General features: G+C 35.5%; 1 protein-coding gene across 9 annotated transcripts in view; it reads right to left on the bottom strand.

Moving 5' to 3' along the window:
* The window catches only part of NOL4 (nucleolar protein 4), a 289,083-nt gene that overhangs the window by 86,669 nt on the left and 183,700 nt on the right, over nucleotides 1-18,714 (bottom strand). For 5 of the 9 annotated variants that reach the window (XM_024580311.4, XM_045187810.3, XM_071219532.1 and 2 more), the window contains one exon: nucleotides 8,825-9,004. In XM_024580311.4, the coding sequence (XP_024436079.1) occupies nucleotides 8,825-9,004 (180 nt within the window). Of the gene's footprint in view, nucleotides 1-7,914; nucleotides 8,107-8,824; nucleotides 9,005-18,714 lie in introns of all 9 variants that reach the window. The other 4 variants (XM_024580310.3, XM_053912816.2, XM_053912815.2 and 1 more) reach the window with 1 other exon arrangement.

Raw genomic sequence — 18,714 nt, forward strand, 5'->3', positions numbered from 1 at the left:
GTGCTGTTGGTTTACATGTGTAAGATAAGTGTCATGAGTTTGCATTTTTTCCATAAGGAAACTAAAGCTCAGGTTTGCAAGGTCCACAAGTGACAAATGACACAGCACAGACCAAAACCAAATCCACTGGCTATAAAATCCAAATGCTTTCCTTCAGATTTCCTCACCAAGACCGCTCATTTTCCTTCTGGGTTCCATTACCTTATTATCATAGGGCCTTATTGTGGGTCCAGAGACAGCCTGTAGGCAGTAACGTCAGTAGTGGTCTGAAATACCTCTTTCTTCCCCACTCTGGAAGTGGCATTTAGCTGCGCATTGATTTACAGATTAAAAGTAGTTTCTCTAAACATTTTGAAGACTTTTTCCCTTAGTATTTTGAAGATCGTCTCTGACATCTATTTTTGAGGACAAGAAATGTGTTCATTGTTTTCTTGTGGTTTAGATAATCTCTTGTTTCTTCCTGGTGGCATTTAAGAATTTCTTGGGTCTGTGGTATTTACTGTGACATATGTATGCATGGATTGATTTTTAGTTTGCTGCGGAGGACTGCTCTCTTTCTCTATGCTTGGGATTCAATGGGCTACTCACTTTTACAAAATTCTTCTTCCTCATTTGTTTGAATGTTGTCCTTTTCTAAGATCTCCTCTGGAATGGCTATTAGATATATCTTTATCATTCTCCTCTCCAGCTTAAATTTTGTTTTTCATATGTCCTTTCACTTTTCCTCGGTGAGTAATGTCCATAGTTTTATGTTAATGGATTTTCTCTTTGGCTGAATCCTATCTTCTATTTAATCTATCTGTAAGGTTTCCATTTCAATGTTTATGATACTTATTTTATTTCTCAAAATTGTAATGAGATGATTTAATTCCCCTTTGATAAAGAAGTAGCCCTTCCAGGGTCCAAGCTTCACACATCGTATTCAGTTCACGTTCCTTCCTAGTCACAAGCCAGAATCCACATCTTCGGAACTTCAGTGGGTATTCAGACCTCATTTTTTCTACCTGTATAGTCTACTACCCTATCCAATTAAGGGTTTACAATTCTGGCTATGAGGTTTCTGTCAATTTCATGGCCTGGGAGTTTCCTTTTCTTTCTTTCGAGCTTAATAAGGTATTTAAAAATTATATTTTACTTAGTATTTGTATGTATTTGCAGAGGGAATGGGGTTGCAGTGTGTGTGTGGTAGTCCATACAACTCAGATCAATGTTTTACTAAAACTAAAAGATGCAAGAATTAGTAACTTTGACAACTATTTGGCTATCACTTTAGGTATCCTTCAATTTTAGTACATTTAGGAGATAATGAGAGAACAGTAGCCATAATCCCTGAGTCGGGAAAAATCAGTGAACCGAGACAGCACACACTGAGAGAAAGAACAGCAATCCCACACGTGGTGGCTCGTTGTGTTAGGGAAGATAACTGAGCATACCGAAAGAAAAGAAAAAGCCAGGATTATATGCTAAACATTTTATATACATTATTACATGTACTATTCCAATAGCCCTCTCCTTTGGAAAAATGGGGACTCAGAAACATCACATAAAATTGTATAGGAATTCAACTAAGCCAGGAATTGAAACTTAGCCTCCCAGTTTCGAAAGACTATACTTAACATATAAAAAATTTTTGAATTTGTTCTAAAGTGGGAATGTTTGACACCAACAAAGCCAGAATTGAGGAAGACTGCTTCAGTGGCAAAAGGAGATTTTTCATAAAACCAATGAAGTTTAAGAACCAAGATCCCTCAACTTGATGGGGTTCCCCCAAATCTCTATGTGCTTTAAGCACTCTCTTAGAAGCCAAGTAAAAATCAAGATGCGTTTATATGCAAGTTTGCCTGAAATTTTTCCCAGGAGATGTTGAATGAAAAGGGCTTGAATCTTCAAAACCTCTGTTTTTAAATTCTTTTCTCTCTGTATGGTATCTTTTCTAACTATATGTAAATATGCATCATTCTACCTAATTATTTTGCTCATAATTTTGATTTACTTTTCTTTTGAAAAAGGCCCCAAATTTTATAATTTTCAGGCACAAATCCTAGTCCTGTGCCTGCCTAGGAATAGACAGTAGGGAGGGAGTATGAGACGGAACCGAGTTTAAAGGATTATGCAAGAATATAGGTATGAAGTAGAAAGGGACAGAATTAAAATGACAGCAGACAAAATTCAAAATTACAGGACTGATTTGAGAAATTCAGCAAAGGAAGAATAAACAGAATTCAATGAGTGGCAGGATACAAGCTATAATTGTAATAAACAGTCAAAATTGCATTTCAAGTTTATGAACACTGGTGTAAAAGGCAATGGACAAGTCAAAAGAAATTTACCAGTTGTTTGGTAGATAAGGTGGAATATCGGCGAAAAGAATGAGTGATGGAGAATGATGGGTGAAAAAGGTAAAGGAATTAAGTATAAATAAGTTGTTGTGGAATTGTTATGGGGCTTTAAAGTACAGCATAGGGATCACATTCTAATAACTATATGGTGTCAGACGGGTGTGAGATTTATTGGTATGATCACTTAGTAAGTTCTGCAATGTCTAATCACTGGGGTGTATACCTGGAACTAATATAATAAGGTATGTCAAGTACTACTGAAAAAATTTCAAAAGAGATCAGGGAAGATATACCAGTACATTTGTCGAGTGTCTGGCTGACATCTGGAATGAAATAGCAAAGCTTGGTAGATGACTGGGACTCTGAGGGGGCAGACCTCTGCAGCTGTGGGTAGGATCATCTGCAGTACATGGCCAAGCCCAGAATTTTAGAAAGTGCCCAAAAGAAAATGAAAGTAAAAGAGGAGGAAAGTACAAGTAAAGAAAAGAAAAGTAAAAGAGAGAAAAGTAGAAGTAAAAAAGTAATAGAAACAAGAGTCTCCAGGAAATGGGGCCGATTTAGTTGAGGATGCAATCCTTGGATTTGGTGCAGAGGTAGTCATGTGGTCTTCACAGGAACTAATTCAATATGGTGAGAACCAGCATTTTAACGTGAGGAATGACCAAGTGAGTTGGTGGTAATGGGTATGATCTATGAGTGTAAAATAATCTTTCAGAAAATTTAGCAAAGAAAGATGGACTCAGGTTGTCAAGGAGGAGTTATGAGACTATTTCCTTGGAATCTAGAAACATTTTTCTGCAGAAGAGAAGAAATTTTCTTCTCAGCAAAGAAGCAAAACAAAACACAGAAGAGTTGGCATGGTTGATGGAGCAATGTTCTAAATAATACTGGCTATACACGCTTATAGAGTTTTTCAGCAGGATCTCATATGAAGGGCTGGGTATATGTCTGATTAAATTTTTACTTTAAAGAAGCACTTGTTCACTTTTTATAATATCTCTACTGGCTAAAAAGGAATAGCAAGTGTCACTGTAGCATTTGCAATGCTTCTGATACCAGGGAAGCTGTGAGTTAAAAACTAATTCTGATCGCTCTGCTTTGGGCTGCATTAAACGAATAGAAGCAAATGATGTGATTAGTCAAATTCCCTTAAAAATGTACCATTTCCTAAACATTAAATATTTATTTTCTGATGAAAGAACCATAAGATCAGAAGGTCAGATATCAAAATTACTGAAAAAGTTATGACAGAATGTAATTAAAAAGAAATATTAAAAATAAGAATTTAGAAGATGGTATGAAAGTATGGTGCTTCCATAATTAGATTACATACATACTTGTTATTAAAATTTATATCTCAGTTTCCCCTACAATAGATATCAGATCCACCAAGGAAATATGCACACTAAAATAAATTAAGCAAAAAGATAATTGGGACCTTAGAAAGACTCTGAACTTCCTGGCAGGAAGGCATAAAAGTGAACCTGAAAGTTACACCAAGCCCTAGTGATGAGAAAACATAAAAGCACTCTCTGCGGAAGAAACCATTTTTTTCTTGCATTACCTTCTAGAAGAAGTTTCTGAGATAAAGTCCTTTTGTAGTGGATATTAAGTAGCTTATTGGACAATGTCCTTGGCAAAGTTTTACAAAAACATTGCATGAGATTTATTGTTTCAAACACACATAGTCCAGTATGGAATATTAAAAAGCAAGTAAATGGGTACCTTTTCAAGAGGCTGACTTTTCTGAATTCAGATATCTAGGATATTTGATCTAAGTACAGTGGCAAAATAGGACATGTAAGAGGAATGAAGGACTGAGAGTTTGAACCTACCTCCCCTAAAAGTTTCCCTTGAGTTTTGTAAACATGTATCAGACGTATGCAGCACGGTGAAAGAGTCCCTAACAACGCCAACTCAGGAGACTAGAAGAGAAGTCATATCACTTAACTCAGGTGTGGGCCAGTGCCACCCATTACAGGTGCTCTCGAATTCAGGATCCGGACCACCTAAGCGATTCATTACTTTTCTGGAACAACCAACAAATACTCTTCAAAAATGTAGCTGAAGCTATTTTGCCAAAGCCACACAACAGAATCAGTAACAATTTGATATTTTTGTCTAAGGATGAATTTATTAGTTGTTTAACTCACTGGGTTTTTAACATCTAATTAAAACTAGGGCAGTAGTCTGGATCAAACTTACTAGATTTATTTTTCATAATAGATGCCCTTTGTATTCAACACTGAAGATTTTATGATTTGAGATGTTTGGTAACAATGAATGGGTAATAATGTGAAAAATGTGTAGAAAGTATCATAATACAGTTGTTATATTTCATGTATTATAGAAAATATTTATAGTCATGACAGAAATTTTGGCTGCTTTGGCCATGAAAGTCCGTGGTCTTGATAATTCCAGTTAAATAAGAATGCATAAATATATACTGGAATTATTGTAGGCAGTCAATTAAAAGTATTTGTGTTGAAATGTAAACTCTTGAGGGACAGTGCAGAATAATTAAACATAAATAGATTTTGTATTAGTGACAGCAGAAAATTAGTTAAAGTGAATGCCAACATTCTCAAATACAGTATTAAAATATGCTGCGATAAAGCACTTCTGTGGGAATACTTCTTTGAATTTCTTAATCAAAGTCAGCAGGAAACATATAATTCAGTGTTTTACTCTACTTAAGTAGTCCCCTGGCTTAGGCATCCCGGCTCACTGGAAGAACTAAGTTTATTGAATGCCACTTTCATTTTATAATACAGAATCCCCTACCAGATAATCCTACACTTAACAATCCCATTTTAAAACTATCTTAAAAACATCTTTAGGTTGCCTTGTTGACTTGTTAAGTATTGTAGAGTAATTTGCATGTAAAAACAATCACATACTGAAAACGATCCATTTTCTTCATGTCTACCTATACTAACTAAACACAATAGAAAAAATGTTTAATGTTTCAATTTTTTAAAATATATGTTAATATTATACTAAACTTAAAAAATTATGATGGTGAAAGTATTCATGTACAATATTTAGTCGTGATTACTATCTGTCCTACTCAGGCCTTTTCCTATCTGTTCTAGATAAAGATGACTATTCAAAATGACACGTAATCCTCCTCGGGCTCCATGACCATGAAGTGATGCACAAATAAAACAAATAAAATTCCAAGTGACCACTTCATGGTAGACTTAATTTGTTACTTCCAGTAGTCCATTACTGAGTAATATACAAAAAAACGGGGTAAACTACAATGCCAGTCTTCATCCTTGTTGTTCATTTCACAATTATATTAGGCCTTGTATTGTATCTTAAGCATTTCACTTTCCACAACTTTCACCTCAAGGCATCATAATAATCAGGGAACATGTTATATTTTCATAATTAACAGGTCAGATGTCTCTTTCTCCTTATTACTTTGTATAATGACATGTGCATTATACATATATTGAATAAGCAATGAAAATTATTAAATTTAAATTTAGTAGCATTTTTAGAGCATAAGATTAGTTTATAAAGCAATTTGACTTTGAAGTAGACAACTTTTAGTTTCCTATGCATACCACAAGGATTACAACAAATATATGTTCATTGAAGTAAATAAATACAATCAATGAAAAAACCCGCGAATGTCTCAAATATGCCTTGGAAAAATTAAGAATTCTATATGACAGTAATTTTTGTTCTCTAAAATAATGATTAATAAAAAATTTGTACCATGAAAAAAAACAAATTTTACCAAAGAGAAGAATCTCCAAATATTAAAAGATTAGGAAGAAATAGTAATGTTAGATGCTGTTAAAATTTTAAAAATTGACATACAATATTATCTTTATTGTTACTAAAAAAGGAAGGTATATATTGTACTTTGTCCTCTGAGTGAGACAGTTTTAATTGGAATTTCATATCAACTGCTTAGTAGTCCTGAACCCGATCAAATGTCAATGCCTGGATTCTGGGCTTTTACGTGTGTTTAAATATTCTTTTTGTCTATCATCTTTCTCCCATTGGGTAGGTGGTAATAATTTTTTACTAATTCAGTAATGGGGAACATAACTTTTTTCAAGCATCTTCTCTCTTATATCATGTCACCTCTATTGTTATAATTCAGTGTGATCAGACACAGCTATGCCATTCTTATTTTAAAATGACTTCTGTACCACAAACTCTGGTTTCAGTACAGTGATTCTGAGAAGTAAGCAATTATCTAAATGGAGGGCTCTGTGCTTTTATACTGCCAACATTTTGGTAAGCTTTTTTCAGAAAAAGAATTAAATAATATTTGATAGATAACATTTTCAGAGTTAAGATTTATTTAGTGATTACTGTGTGTCAGAAATAGCTCACAGTGTTTTGTATGTCACAATTTATACAATTCTCATAGCTTTATAAATTAGGAATTATTATCATCTCGGAGAGGTATCTGAGGACAGGCGGTCGAAGTGACTTGCCCTGTGGGGACCATACCCAGGGCTCCTTACCATCTCAGCAGATGACTGCTTCTCTATAAGAACAGTCATTTTCCTTTTAAAAAATATCAAAGTTATTTTTACAAGCCAATATAGGAAAATCAATAGCACACAGTGGATTTGTTACTTTTGTCATTTCATTTACAGTTGAAAAATGATTTCTCATACATATGACATCCTCTGAAACCTCTCCTATTCATGCCAACTCCTACCCCATCACACCGAATAAATGAGAAGCACAGATCACAAACGCTGACAGTCTTGGCTTTAATGGAGCCAAGAGGGAAAAAAATACATTTCAGAAAATTGCCAGCACATTTCTGCTCACATATACATGAAAAACAAAGAAATAAAAAAACCCAAAACATCATAAATATATGCGCTATTTATAGGTGTAACAATTAGAGAGCAAAGTGAAATAGAATTAAGTTAAAAAAATTGATACCTGATTTGCACCCATAAGTAATCTAACATTGGTATAGTCTCACCTATCTATAAAACCCAGCTGAATATAAAAGCTCATGTTACCATCCACAAGCACACAGATATATTGAGTAAAACAAAGCCTTATTTTTCACATGAGGATTTTCAGTCCCTGATCTTTATTTTCAAGGCTTGCTATTTGTTAACCCGTTGGCATGAAAACGGTGTTACTTAGATGGACCCATCCATTTCCTTTCATTCCACAAAAAGCCATTCTCACATGCCATCTAAAGCAACAACTGGCACTTCAGTTCAAGACTTGATTAACCTTATATCCACTTTAGTAGTAACAGAAAGAAAACGAACATGAATGAGATGCTGGTTCTCATGGGAGTTTACTCATATCACCCTCATTGCTTATGACATGATATCATCTGGGCCTGTGAGCACTGGATTCACAAGGTATCCCTTATTGGATAAACAAAGGGGGGAAATACTTCAGGAGGATGGAAAGGAGAAGGGGGAGAAAAACAAACAGGCAAACAAGAACCCCTTTGACCTGACATTATGGAAAAAATAAAAAAGACACTAAGATGAAAAAAAAAATAGTGTCATGGTGTACATGTGGGATTTTGATGGAGTCTAGGGCTGTGTTTTAATTCAAAACTCACCATCTCAAAACCACTTCTTTTCATCCGCCTGCAGGACTTGAGGTAAGTACGTATGCGTTTTCTGGCACGCTCTTGATACTCAGGGAATTGTCGCCTGCATGAGTCAATGATAGCCTGGATCTTTTCTTTGGGCTGCTTAGAGATTGGGACCATTCGGTCCAAGTTTTCATCTACAAACAGCCTGACAAACATCTGTTGGCAAGAGGGAGACAGAGGAGAAGGGTTTGGAGGGCTGCTCTCTTCTATTCCTAGCTTTCTGTCTTGATTACTGATAGGAAAATACTCTTTTTTGGTTTATTCACTGGAGAACTTTGCAATGGAAAGCCAGAAATCTTAAGCAAACACCCTTTAAAGACTTTCTAAATGGTTGGATAAAAAGAGAGAGAGAAAGAGAGAAAGGCAGACAGACACACACAGACAGAAAAGTATAGACTACTGTGTAGAAAAAAATCAGGAAGTAACAGTAGACTGCGACAATTAAGCACCCCATAAAATTCTCTATTAAAGATACATAAGACTGCTCCATTGCTACACTGCACAGTGTACTAATCTCTGAAAACAAACAAGTGACTCTTTTGTCATGCATAATTAGATAAGCTGGGGAAGCAAGAGAAATAACTGCTGACAGGTGAACTCTTCGGAGCAATAAGCTGAGGCCCCCTTCATCCACTAGGTAAACATGCATACTCACACAACACAACTCCAGTTCTCAGCTCACATTTGGCTTTAAAATTCTAAACAAAACACAGCAATTCTGGTGTCTGGTTGGCAAAGAGTGTTTCATGTACTTTTTAAATCCTTCTGTAAATTAAACAAACATGTCTCTAAAATATCCACTTTTACCAACAAGCAACAACATGAAAGTGAAGTGGTAAAAATTAAGCCACACTGGGAGTGTGGCAGGACTCACATTAAAAGCTTTCAGCCGCTCTGCTTCAACGCCATCTGTCTCGTTAACTTTCTCAGAGTCATCGTGGTCATCGTGATCATCTTCATCTTCGTCTCCCCTGTTTAGAGACAGGTCCTCAGCGCCTCTGTCTCCACTCTCATTTTTGCCCGAGTCGTAGCTTGAGTAGCTGTGTGCAGGAGACTGAAAAGAAAGGAGGAAATTGTTGTTTTTAAATTCATTGCACAAACATATGCATTTGGTTTTATTTTTAATTTCAACCCTTTCTCATAGAAAGTCTTATTTAAATGAGTTGATAATTCTGGAGCTGTGGCCATTCTAATTTCAATCAAAATTAATTTAAAGGAAAAATTCATTTCCTCAGTCACATCAGTCACATTTCAAGTGCTCAATAGCTACATGGAACATTTCCATCACTGCACAAAGTTTTATTGAATTTAGCTTTTTGAGAGCAATTACTCTTTCTACTCGATATCCATTACAAGGAAAAGTTAAACCAACCTGTAATCAATTTTTCAAGAGAATCATTGAATCACAAGTTCTTTGAAATGGAAATGACTTCAAAGCTTAGTCAGTCTAATTGCATTAGTATTCTTTAAACAGATAAGGAAACTGAGGGGCGGATGTATTTATTTGACTTGCCCAACAAGGGCTATACAAAATATCATTGAGAATAGGGTTGTTATTTGTATGGCAACACACTTTAAAATTAGTGTATAAGTTGTCTATGAGTCTTAAGACGGCAACTGATTTTGTCTAGAAAAAAGTAACCAGGATTCCTCCAAATCACTGGTCAAGCCCAGGGTTTCCTAATGTATGAGCGATGATGAATGCCAACCAAGACAATTTTCACAAACTGATCATTGTATCCAAGACCAGCCATGGGTCCTGCTGTGGTGTCTCCTACTTCTCCGTCAGCCCAGCATCTTTTCCTTTCAGAAAGAGCCCCTGCTTTTCACCAAGTGAAAGTGGCAATCCTATGGGCATTAATCTTCTCTACCTTATATATGTGTGCCTCAACTTCACCTCTAGGGGAAAAAAATTTGCCTGTAACTGAAATCAGGTTGAATCCAGCAAAGCTAAGCAGAACAGAAACAGTCCAGACAACATCATTTGAACATCTAGATACAACTGTGCTTGAAATTAACCCAAACACCTACGATAACATACATCATCCACTCCCCACCCCTTTGATTTTGATTATATCTGAGTTTTAGTCACTTATGATTGAGTCTGGAGTGGTACAGAAATTAGTCATTATAAAGCCAGAGTAAAAATGCAGCTTTCACACATAATAATTTAGATACATAGGTGGCTCCAGATAAACAGATAACAACATCTGTAAAAAGCAGCAGCTATCCTCAAATCTATCCACAATAAAATTCTTTTGAAAGACCTCACCAATGGGCAATTTAAATCAACAATGTTAAAAAAAAATGCCTTTTGTAACGATAACGTATGTCCAATAAGCATTACGGATCAAACTTATACAACGTATAATCAGAGGAGAATAGTAAAACTAGAATAGATAACTGACCTTAAAAGTAAATTTAAAATGTAAAAACCAGCATATTTTTACAGTTTAAATCATTAAGAAGGTGCTATTACCTAATAAAATACAAGGCAAGTATTCCATATGTCTGAAAAATATACCATGTAGAATATGTTTTTAGGATATGTTTTTAAATGGCAAGATGCAGTATTTGGAAAATGTTATAATAGACTTACATGATTTAGAATATGCCAAGCTAATTTATTCTTTCTACACACTCTGTGAGAGACAAATCAGCCATATATGCTATAAATAGAATCACTTAGAACCGTAAAGGATGTATAGTCCTAGTCACTTAGGGTAAAGAAAGCCCATTCTAATGGCTTTGAGAATATTCAGGATCTAAATCTAGGGCATAATCAATGCTTTTATCCTCTATAATATCAACTAACATTTTTGTAACTCTAAATTCTGCTTCTCAGGTGGAGTTTCATTTCTTGCCCCCTCATCATGGAAGGCCTAACTATAGCTTTCAAGGTTAATCAGATGAATTTCAACTTCCACAAAGATCCCCACTTCTACCTCAGTCCACCTTATATCTTTTTGCTAAATTGTGAACTCATAATAAATATATTGGGTTGGCCAAAAAGTCTGTTTAGTTTTTTCCATAAAATAAAAGATGCATTTTTCATTTTCAACCACATAACTATTGATTTGGATATTTTGAGTGTGTTGGCTATCTCCCGCTATTGGCGTCTAGCGGGTAGAGGCCAGAGGTGCTGCTAAATGTCTTCCAATGCAAAAGATAGCCCTACAGCAAAGAATTATCTGGCCAAAATATCAATAGTACCAAGAAACTTCACAAACCACTTTTGACATGCTCCATCAGTCACAGCACCTTCTCCATACACTGCACAAATCTCTGGGTTTTTTTGCATTTCTATTGTGTTTGTACCTTTCTTGAAGTAATAAAGCATACACTGAAAATGTATATTTTCTTCCATCTTCAATATTGAAATGGCTGCACAAAAATTCACTAATTCTGATAAGCTTTTTAAAAATGCACACTATGACAGCTGTCACAATGCAGTCTAACAAAATTGTTTCACATAAAGTTAAAGACAATTAAGCAGTACTGGAGTCATCATATGGAACAAACTAAAAGAACTTTCTGGCCAATCCAATACTATGGCATTTGACACAGACCTGAATACCTCTGTTGCTCGCTACTTTTTTTCTCATGGTAATTTGCATTTTCCTTCGAGCTAGACTGAGAGAGGCATCGATACACATCCTCCCGCATTTTCCCTCACACCATCCAGGATGTGTCTCCACGGAGTTGGCATTCAAGACTAGTTGCCCTTTTTCAACAAAACTGGCCTTAAAAAATATGAGAGACACAAATCTTTTTCCCCAGGCTGGGGAAAAAGATTTGTAAAAGGTACATCTGATAAAGGACCATTATCCAAAATATACAAGGAACACTAAAATTTTTTTTAAAACCCAACCATATTAAAATGGACCAAAGACCTTAAAATATATCTTACCAAAGAAGATGTATAGATGACAAGCATATGAAAATATGCTCCACATCCTAAGACATCAGGGAAAAGCAAATTAAAACAATGAGATAAGATGCTACTATGGATCTATTAGGATGGCCAAAATCTGGAATGCTGACAGCACAGAAAGCAGACCAGGGCGTGGGGTAACAGGAATTCTCATTCATTGTTGATGGGAATACAAAATAGTACAACCACTTTGGAAGAGAGTTTGGCTTTTTCTTATAAAACTAAACATATTCTTACAATACAATCCAGCAATTGTGCTTTATAGTATTTACCCAAGGAGTTAAAAACTTATGCCTATGCAAAAACCTGTACACATAGATGTATATAGCAGCCTGATACATAATAGCCAAAGCTTGGAAGCAACCAAGATATACTTCAGTAGAGAAGTCGATAGGTAAACTGTGGTACATCCAGAAAATGGAATATTACTTGACACTGAAAACATAATAAGCTATCAAGCTATGAAAAGACATAAAGGAACCATAAGATCCAATATGTCATAATGTATGATTCCAACTATATGACATTGCAGAAAAGGCAAAATGATGGACAGTAAAAAAAAAAAAAAGTGGTTGCTGAATGTGGGTGTTAAAGAGAAATAAATAGGCAAAGTACAGTGAAAAACTATGTAATATTACAATGATGGATACATATCATTATACATTTGTCCAAACCCATAATGTACATCATGATGAGTGAACCCTAATGTAAACTATGGGTTTGGGGTAAATATCACCTGTTGATGTAGACATCAATTGTAACAAATGTACCACTCTGGTGAGGGATGTTAACGGGGGAAACTATGAAGCTGCAGGGGGTATATGGGAAATCTCTCTACCTTCCTCTCTATTTTGATGTGAACTTTTAAACTGCTCTGAAAATAAATTCCTTTCAAAAAAACAGGAAATGTGGGTATTGAGATGATAATACAGAATCAAACAATAAAAATTATGATAGTCTCCTAATAACCCATATAACATAAGGCAGTCATTGCTCCATACACCTGCCTTGCCTTACTAAAAACTTCAGATGACCACCTCCTAGGAAGTCTTCATTTCAGGAGCAATTATTTTCATATTCCAGGTATGAATCTAAAAAGTCCAAAGCAGATTTTAAACATTTATAAAAATATATTATAGATTCACAACTTAGGTCCTATGAAAGGTGCATATTTGATTATCCTTAAAACACAGGTGTTGGTTTATGGGGATTTTGCTGTGTATAATGTGAACCCACATTTTTGTACACATTATAGATGGGATTCTTACACCCATTATTATACCCACGGTATGTAATCATTATGCCATGCCCATGTATAATGTGCATCCTTATCTTTCCCAAAAAAATTTGGGCAAAAAATGCATCATACATGGCAAAATAGGGGTATATATTCCATTTGTTCCTCTTGAGATAACATGTGGCTTTCCTTAGCAAAGACCCTTCTGTAAATTCATTGGCACTTCCCTTTATCACATTTTCCCACCCTTACATAACTGCATCACTAGGCCTCGAAGTCCCCACAAGGAGGAAGCCAAATCTGTCTACATTCTCTGTGGTCAATGCATAGGATGGCTCAGACAGCAATACCACAGTGCTTGACCTGAGATGCAGCTGGAAGGTTGGGGGTGAATGTCTGATTCCAGCCAAGAGAAATGAAGACAAAACTTTTACTTCTTCATTATGCCCTAAATAAGGGAAGAACCATGTGAATGTGGGAAGAACCACGTGAATGTGCCACAGTGTGAGGCACCATACTTTGATACTTTCTGCATGTATCTGTCATAGTACAGTATTCATGGAATACTGTACAAGTTAGCTTACGCATCCCTCTTCCACAGAGACTGAGAGTTACTGGAAGCTGGGGTCACTTCGTGACCATGCCTTTTTCATCTTTATAACCTTATACAATGTCAAGCACATGGTGAAAATAAAGTAAATGCTTTCTGAATGAGTGCATACACATTGGAGTTGTATAGGAGAGATGAGTTACTTTTTAAATTACAACTTTTTTTTAAAATATCAGTATTCATTACTGAATCTGCTGGGAAATCTTAGCATCATTGAAAGTGTGATGACTGGACACTGTGTGCCTGCTGACATAATGTAAAAGCATACAGCATCACTTAAGAAGCAAGCTCATCAAGAGGAAAAAAAGAATTTGAATCTAATCCAACCTCAATCCAGAAGCAATTGTTCTCCAAGCCTGCCTGCTAGTCCATTAGTATCCACATTTCCCAAGAACTCATTAGAAGTGCAAATTATTAGCACCCATCCTAGACCAACTGAATCCCACACTTTGGGGCAGTACCCAATAATCTGTGTTTTAATATGCCCCACAGGGGATTCTGATGCATGCTGAAGTCTAAGAACCACTAGTGCAGAGCTAACTTCCATTTATAGGAAATAAGGCAGGTAGAGTTACAAGTTAATGACACCAGAGAAAACAGAGACATCCAAAATATTACACCTTGTACAGGACAATTGACTTTGGTTCTGCAATAAGTGAGTGACACAGGGGAAAAAATGTGACATACTAGTAGGGATCTAAGAAATGTATACTAACATTAAATGTATTGACCTTGCTTGTATCATAATTGAAATAAACACAATGCAAAAATTCATTTTTGAGAAAACTGGAAATACTTGATGGTAGATGAGGGTTATTAGAGGATAACACTGAATCATTGTATAATCTTGATAGATGAAATGACTGATGTTTGGTTATGTATCTACGTAAGTATTTAGTATTTGCTAGAGACACAACTGAGGTGTGAAGGGATGAAATGACACGGATACCTGGGATTTGCTTTAAAACACCAGAGGAAAAAAGGAAAAAAGTGAAGCAAACAAGTGAGAAAAGTCTAATCACTTAAATTTGGGTAATAGGTACTAATTCAATATATAATATAGTCTCTGTTTTTAAATATAAACTTTCAAAGTAAATTTTAACATTTATAAATTTTGGGATGTTTGGCATCTCCTCCAAAGTGAATATTTTTTCATGACAACCATTTATTTAATATTTAAAGAATCCCATTTCATGCTTAGAACATTGTTCTAGCTCACAGAATTGAATGGACCCTAGTTTCGTGAGACCTAAAGTTATAACATTCGGAGAAAGGGCTTATTTGAAAAATTAGATAAAAAGTAAATATTTATTTAAAATGAGAAAAATCACAAGGGACAGGATTCATAAAAGCTTATAAATGCTACAAAACCCCAGAAAACTATTATTTTAAAAACTTAAATAACTCCTTGGACTGTCTCTATAATACTGGGTTCTTTCCACATTTCTTGGCTTCATGCTCTTGGATTGCTTCTCCCTCGGCCAGTGCTTTTGTATTGCCATGGCCTATTATAGAGAGAACAGAAAAATTATTCAGCCTTTAGACTGTTTGATGGGAATGTGTCTTTTATTGCTGATCATTTAGAAAGTTTTCTTTGCTCTTCAAATTAATTATTGCTGATGTCATACAAATTGTTAGATTGTTCTCAGTTTGGGGGAATACTTCATCAAGTTCCTTTCATGTCTGAACCATTAATTTTTCATTTCAAGTTTTCCTGAGAAGTGACAGATGTCTTTATTAAAGTGACATTTGTGAGTGTTATGTTTTCTTCATTGATATAAGTATTTTCTGTCAGATCGAATCTGAAACTTAAATTTTCTACCAACCTATTCATATACTTCATCCTCTTCATCAATTGTGAATTTCTTTTTCCTAAAGAAGTACTGTCTTTGCTAAGATCTGAAAAGTTTTTATTACAAGTTACTTCTTAGTGGCAGAATAACAAGGCCTATTGATGTCACTTTTACTCTTATTGATTTTTTTCATATTTTATTAATATTTTATCTGAGTTTTCTTTCAATCCTTTATCAGATAAAGATAAAATGATATAGCCTTCACATGTTTCCAAATTAGGAGTCTGTAACTTCTCATTTGTTTTATCCAAAAGGCCCAAAAGATCTGTCCACATGACAATTAAAATGTCATATTCCACTGTGTGAAAGGTACAGAGATATCTCTGTGTTATTACTTACAACTGCATGTGAATCAACAATTACCCGTTTCTATAACCAGGGAATGTTATTTCTTGTTTGGCTCCCTGGCTTACTGCTTCACCATTGTGTATACACCTTCCTATGATTTAGATTAATTCTTCTTAAGCAGTTTCAGATAAATAAGTCACATTTGACATTTCATTTTGACATTTTTCAAGTGTTTGTCCAAAAATGAATTGAATTTAACAACTACTTTGAAGATTCTCATGAAACTTGTTATTTGAAAATTATTCCACTTAATCATAACCTCAGAGGAAATCTCTCTCACTTAATAGTTTTTTTAAGATTTTATTTATTTTTAGAGAGAGGAGAAGGGAGGGAGAAGGATAAGGGAGGGAGAAAGAGAGGGAGAGAAATACTAGCCTGCAACCCAGGCATGCTCCCTGACTGGGAATTGAACCCACAACTTTTTGGTTTGCAGGCTGGTGCTCAATCCACTGAGCCACACCAGCCAGGGCTCTCACATGATAGTTTTAAAACCACAATTACTATTTTTGACACTTCAAAAGGATACTAACCATTTTTTCAAGCCTGTTCTTCTGTTGGTTGGCTAGCACTGTTGTTCTCTCATTTTGGCATGCATCAAAATAACCCCAAGGATTTGCTAAAACATCAAGACTGGCCAGACCCCATTCAGTGGTCTGGAGCAAGGCCCAATAATTTTGATTCCTAACAAGTGCCCAGAGGAGGCAGATGCCACTGGTCTCAGTCCATTTGTGCTGCTATAACAAAAATACTCTATACTGACTAGCCTAAACAAACATTTACTTCTCATGGTTCTGGAGGCTGGGAAGTTCAAGATCAAGGAGCCACCAGATTCAATGTCTGATGAGTACCTGTCTCCTGGTTCATGGACAGCCATCTTCTCCTTGTGCGCTCACAGGGTGGAAGGGGTAAAAGAACTCTCTGGGGTCTTTTTAATAAGGGCTTTAATCCCGTTCTTGAAGGCTCCACCCTCATGGCCTACTCCCTTCCCAAAAGTCCCACCTTCTAGTATCACAACATATGGATTTCAGGAGGACAAGGCATTTATTTCGTAACAGTGCAGGTCTGAGGCGTGCAATTTGAAGAACTAGTACATTTTTATTTTATTTCTGTGTAATTCAAAATAACCAGAACCATAATGAGCTCCATGGAATCTTCATAACCTTTAAGGTTGTTAAACATAGTTATACATTCTATAAACTCAGATATGTAATCTCTGTCTTGTTCAAAATAGTTTACCAGCCAAACAATATATGTGACCTTTGGTTTTCAAATAAACTGGCCTAGCATCTCATATCAATTTTACAGTCTCTTTCCATATTTTGTATAAAATGTTTACAAAGAATTTTTTTTCATTAATATTCTGCTGAATCTCTATAAAAATTGATGAAGATTTTGGGGAAAACACTCTGCTTTCTTTTTATTGAATAGTACCAAACGATATCAAATTTATCCTAAAAGGTCAAAGTGTGATGTTACAGTAATGATCAAGGTGAAAATGAAACTGCTGCCCACAATTCTGTGTATTCTGTTGACCTCAGAAATTGTTTTTCTTTACAATAGCATTAATCTTCGCTTTGTTCTGCTGTTTCCTGTTAGAAAGGGTCTTGAATCTGTCATTATCTTTCTCTCCTCTGTTATTTTCATCATTTACATTCTCTTGGGTGCCATCATTCTTTCCCTTGTCTTCATATTTTGATCATGAGAATTTATTTTTAAGAAAAGTATTTGACATGTTGACATTTTGAAGCTCCTGCTAATCTTTCACTTTTTGTGTTTGGCTTCATACATCACTTCTTTCTCTTTATGTGTAAGTTGTGGAGTGACCAAGAATTCTAAAGAAATATATAAAATTAATCTAAAATTAAGGTCTATATATTTCTAAACCACTTCTGTTATTTTTAGCAAAATAACAGTATGACCACATTGTCCATATACCATATACAGTGAGTTAGCGATGAATCTATATAAATGTTTAGTTACTGGACAGATTACTTCTTAGGCCATTTTATACTATTAATGGCAATTCTGCATGCCACCTCTCCTGGAACTTCTGGGCCTCGTCTGGAGAGATTGTATACTCGATGCAGTGAGCTAAGATGCAATTTGATAGGTAAAATGCATAAAACGACTTCCTTCACATGTACATGGATTATATATTTTCAGATCTGCTAGAGATTTATGTCATGCAAACAAAATAATTCACATAAAGAAAAACATGTTTACTGAATATACTATTCAAACAACTGACCTTTAACTTTGACTAGGTGTAAGCAGCAAATCTTCTTTTTTTAATTTTACGTATACGATGAGTAGAAGAGTGTTCAACATTCTAAACTGTGACTATAAACCGTTCAGTCTTCGTTTCTCCAGTCTCCATTTCCCACAGAGTTCTGGAGCCAGAACTGCAGCTATAACACTGTACAGCAAGATGCCAGGGCAGCCAGTGTCAGGACATTCCTGGGAGCTATTCCGGCCTACACTGGCATGGCTAGCAGTCACTCCAATGCACCAGAAGTGATGGTGAATCTCTACTTCTCTACCATTGTTCTATATAAAAGTGTTTTAGCTTTGGTAACTACATTTATAGTTTAATCTAGCCAATTCAAGATGGTGTCAGGGCAAAATGAAGAAAATGGACATTATTCAGAGATTCTCAACTTGACAACTTGTTACATCAATGAAATTTTGAGTTTTCTTTTTGTCGCAGAAGGGCATATTTTCAGTCTACTAGGGAGCGTTGCATAGCAGGGAGTCAGGAAGCATTTTATTTCTTAGAAGTGAT

Source organism: Desmodus rotundus, chromosome 10, assembly GCF_022682495.2.
Source record: "Desmodus rotundus isolate HL8 chromosome 10, HLdesRot8A.1, whole genome shotgun sequence".
Lineage (NCBI taxonomy): Eukaryota > Metazoa > Chordata > Mammalia > Chiroptera > Phyllostomidae > Desmodus > Desmodus rotundus.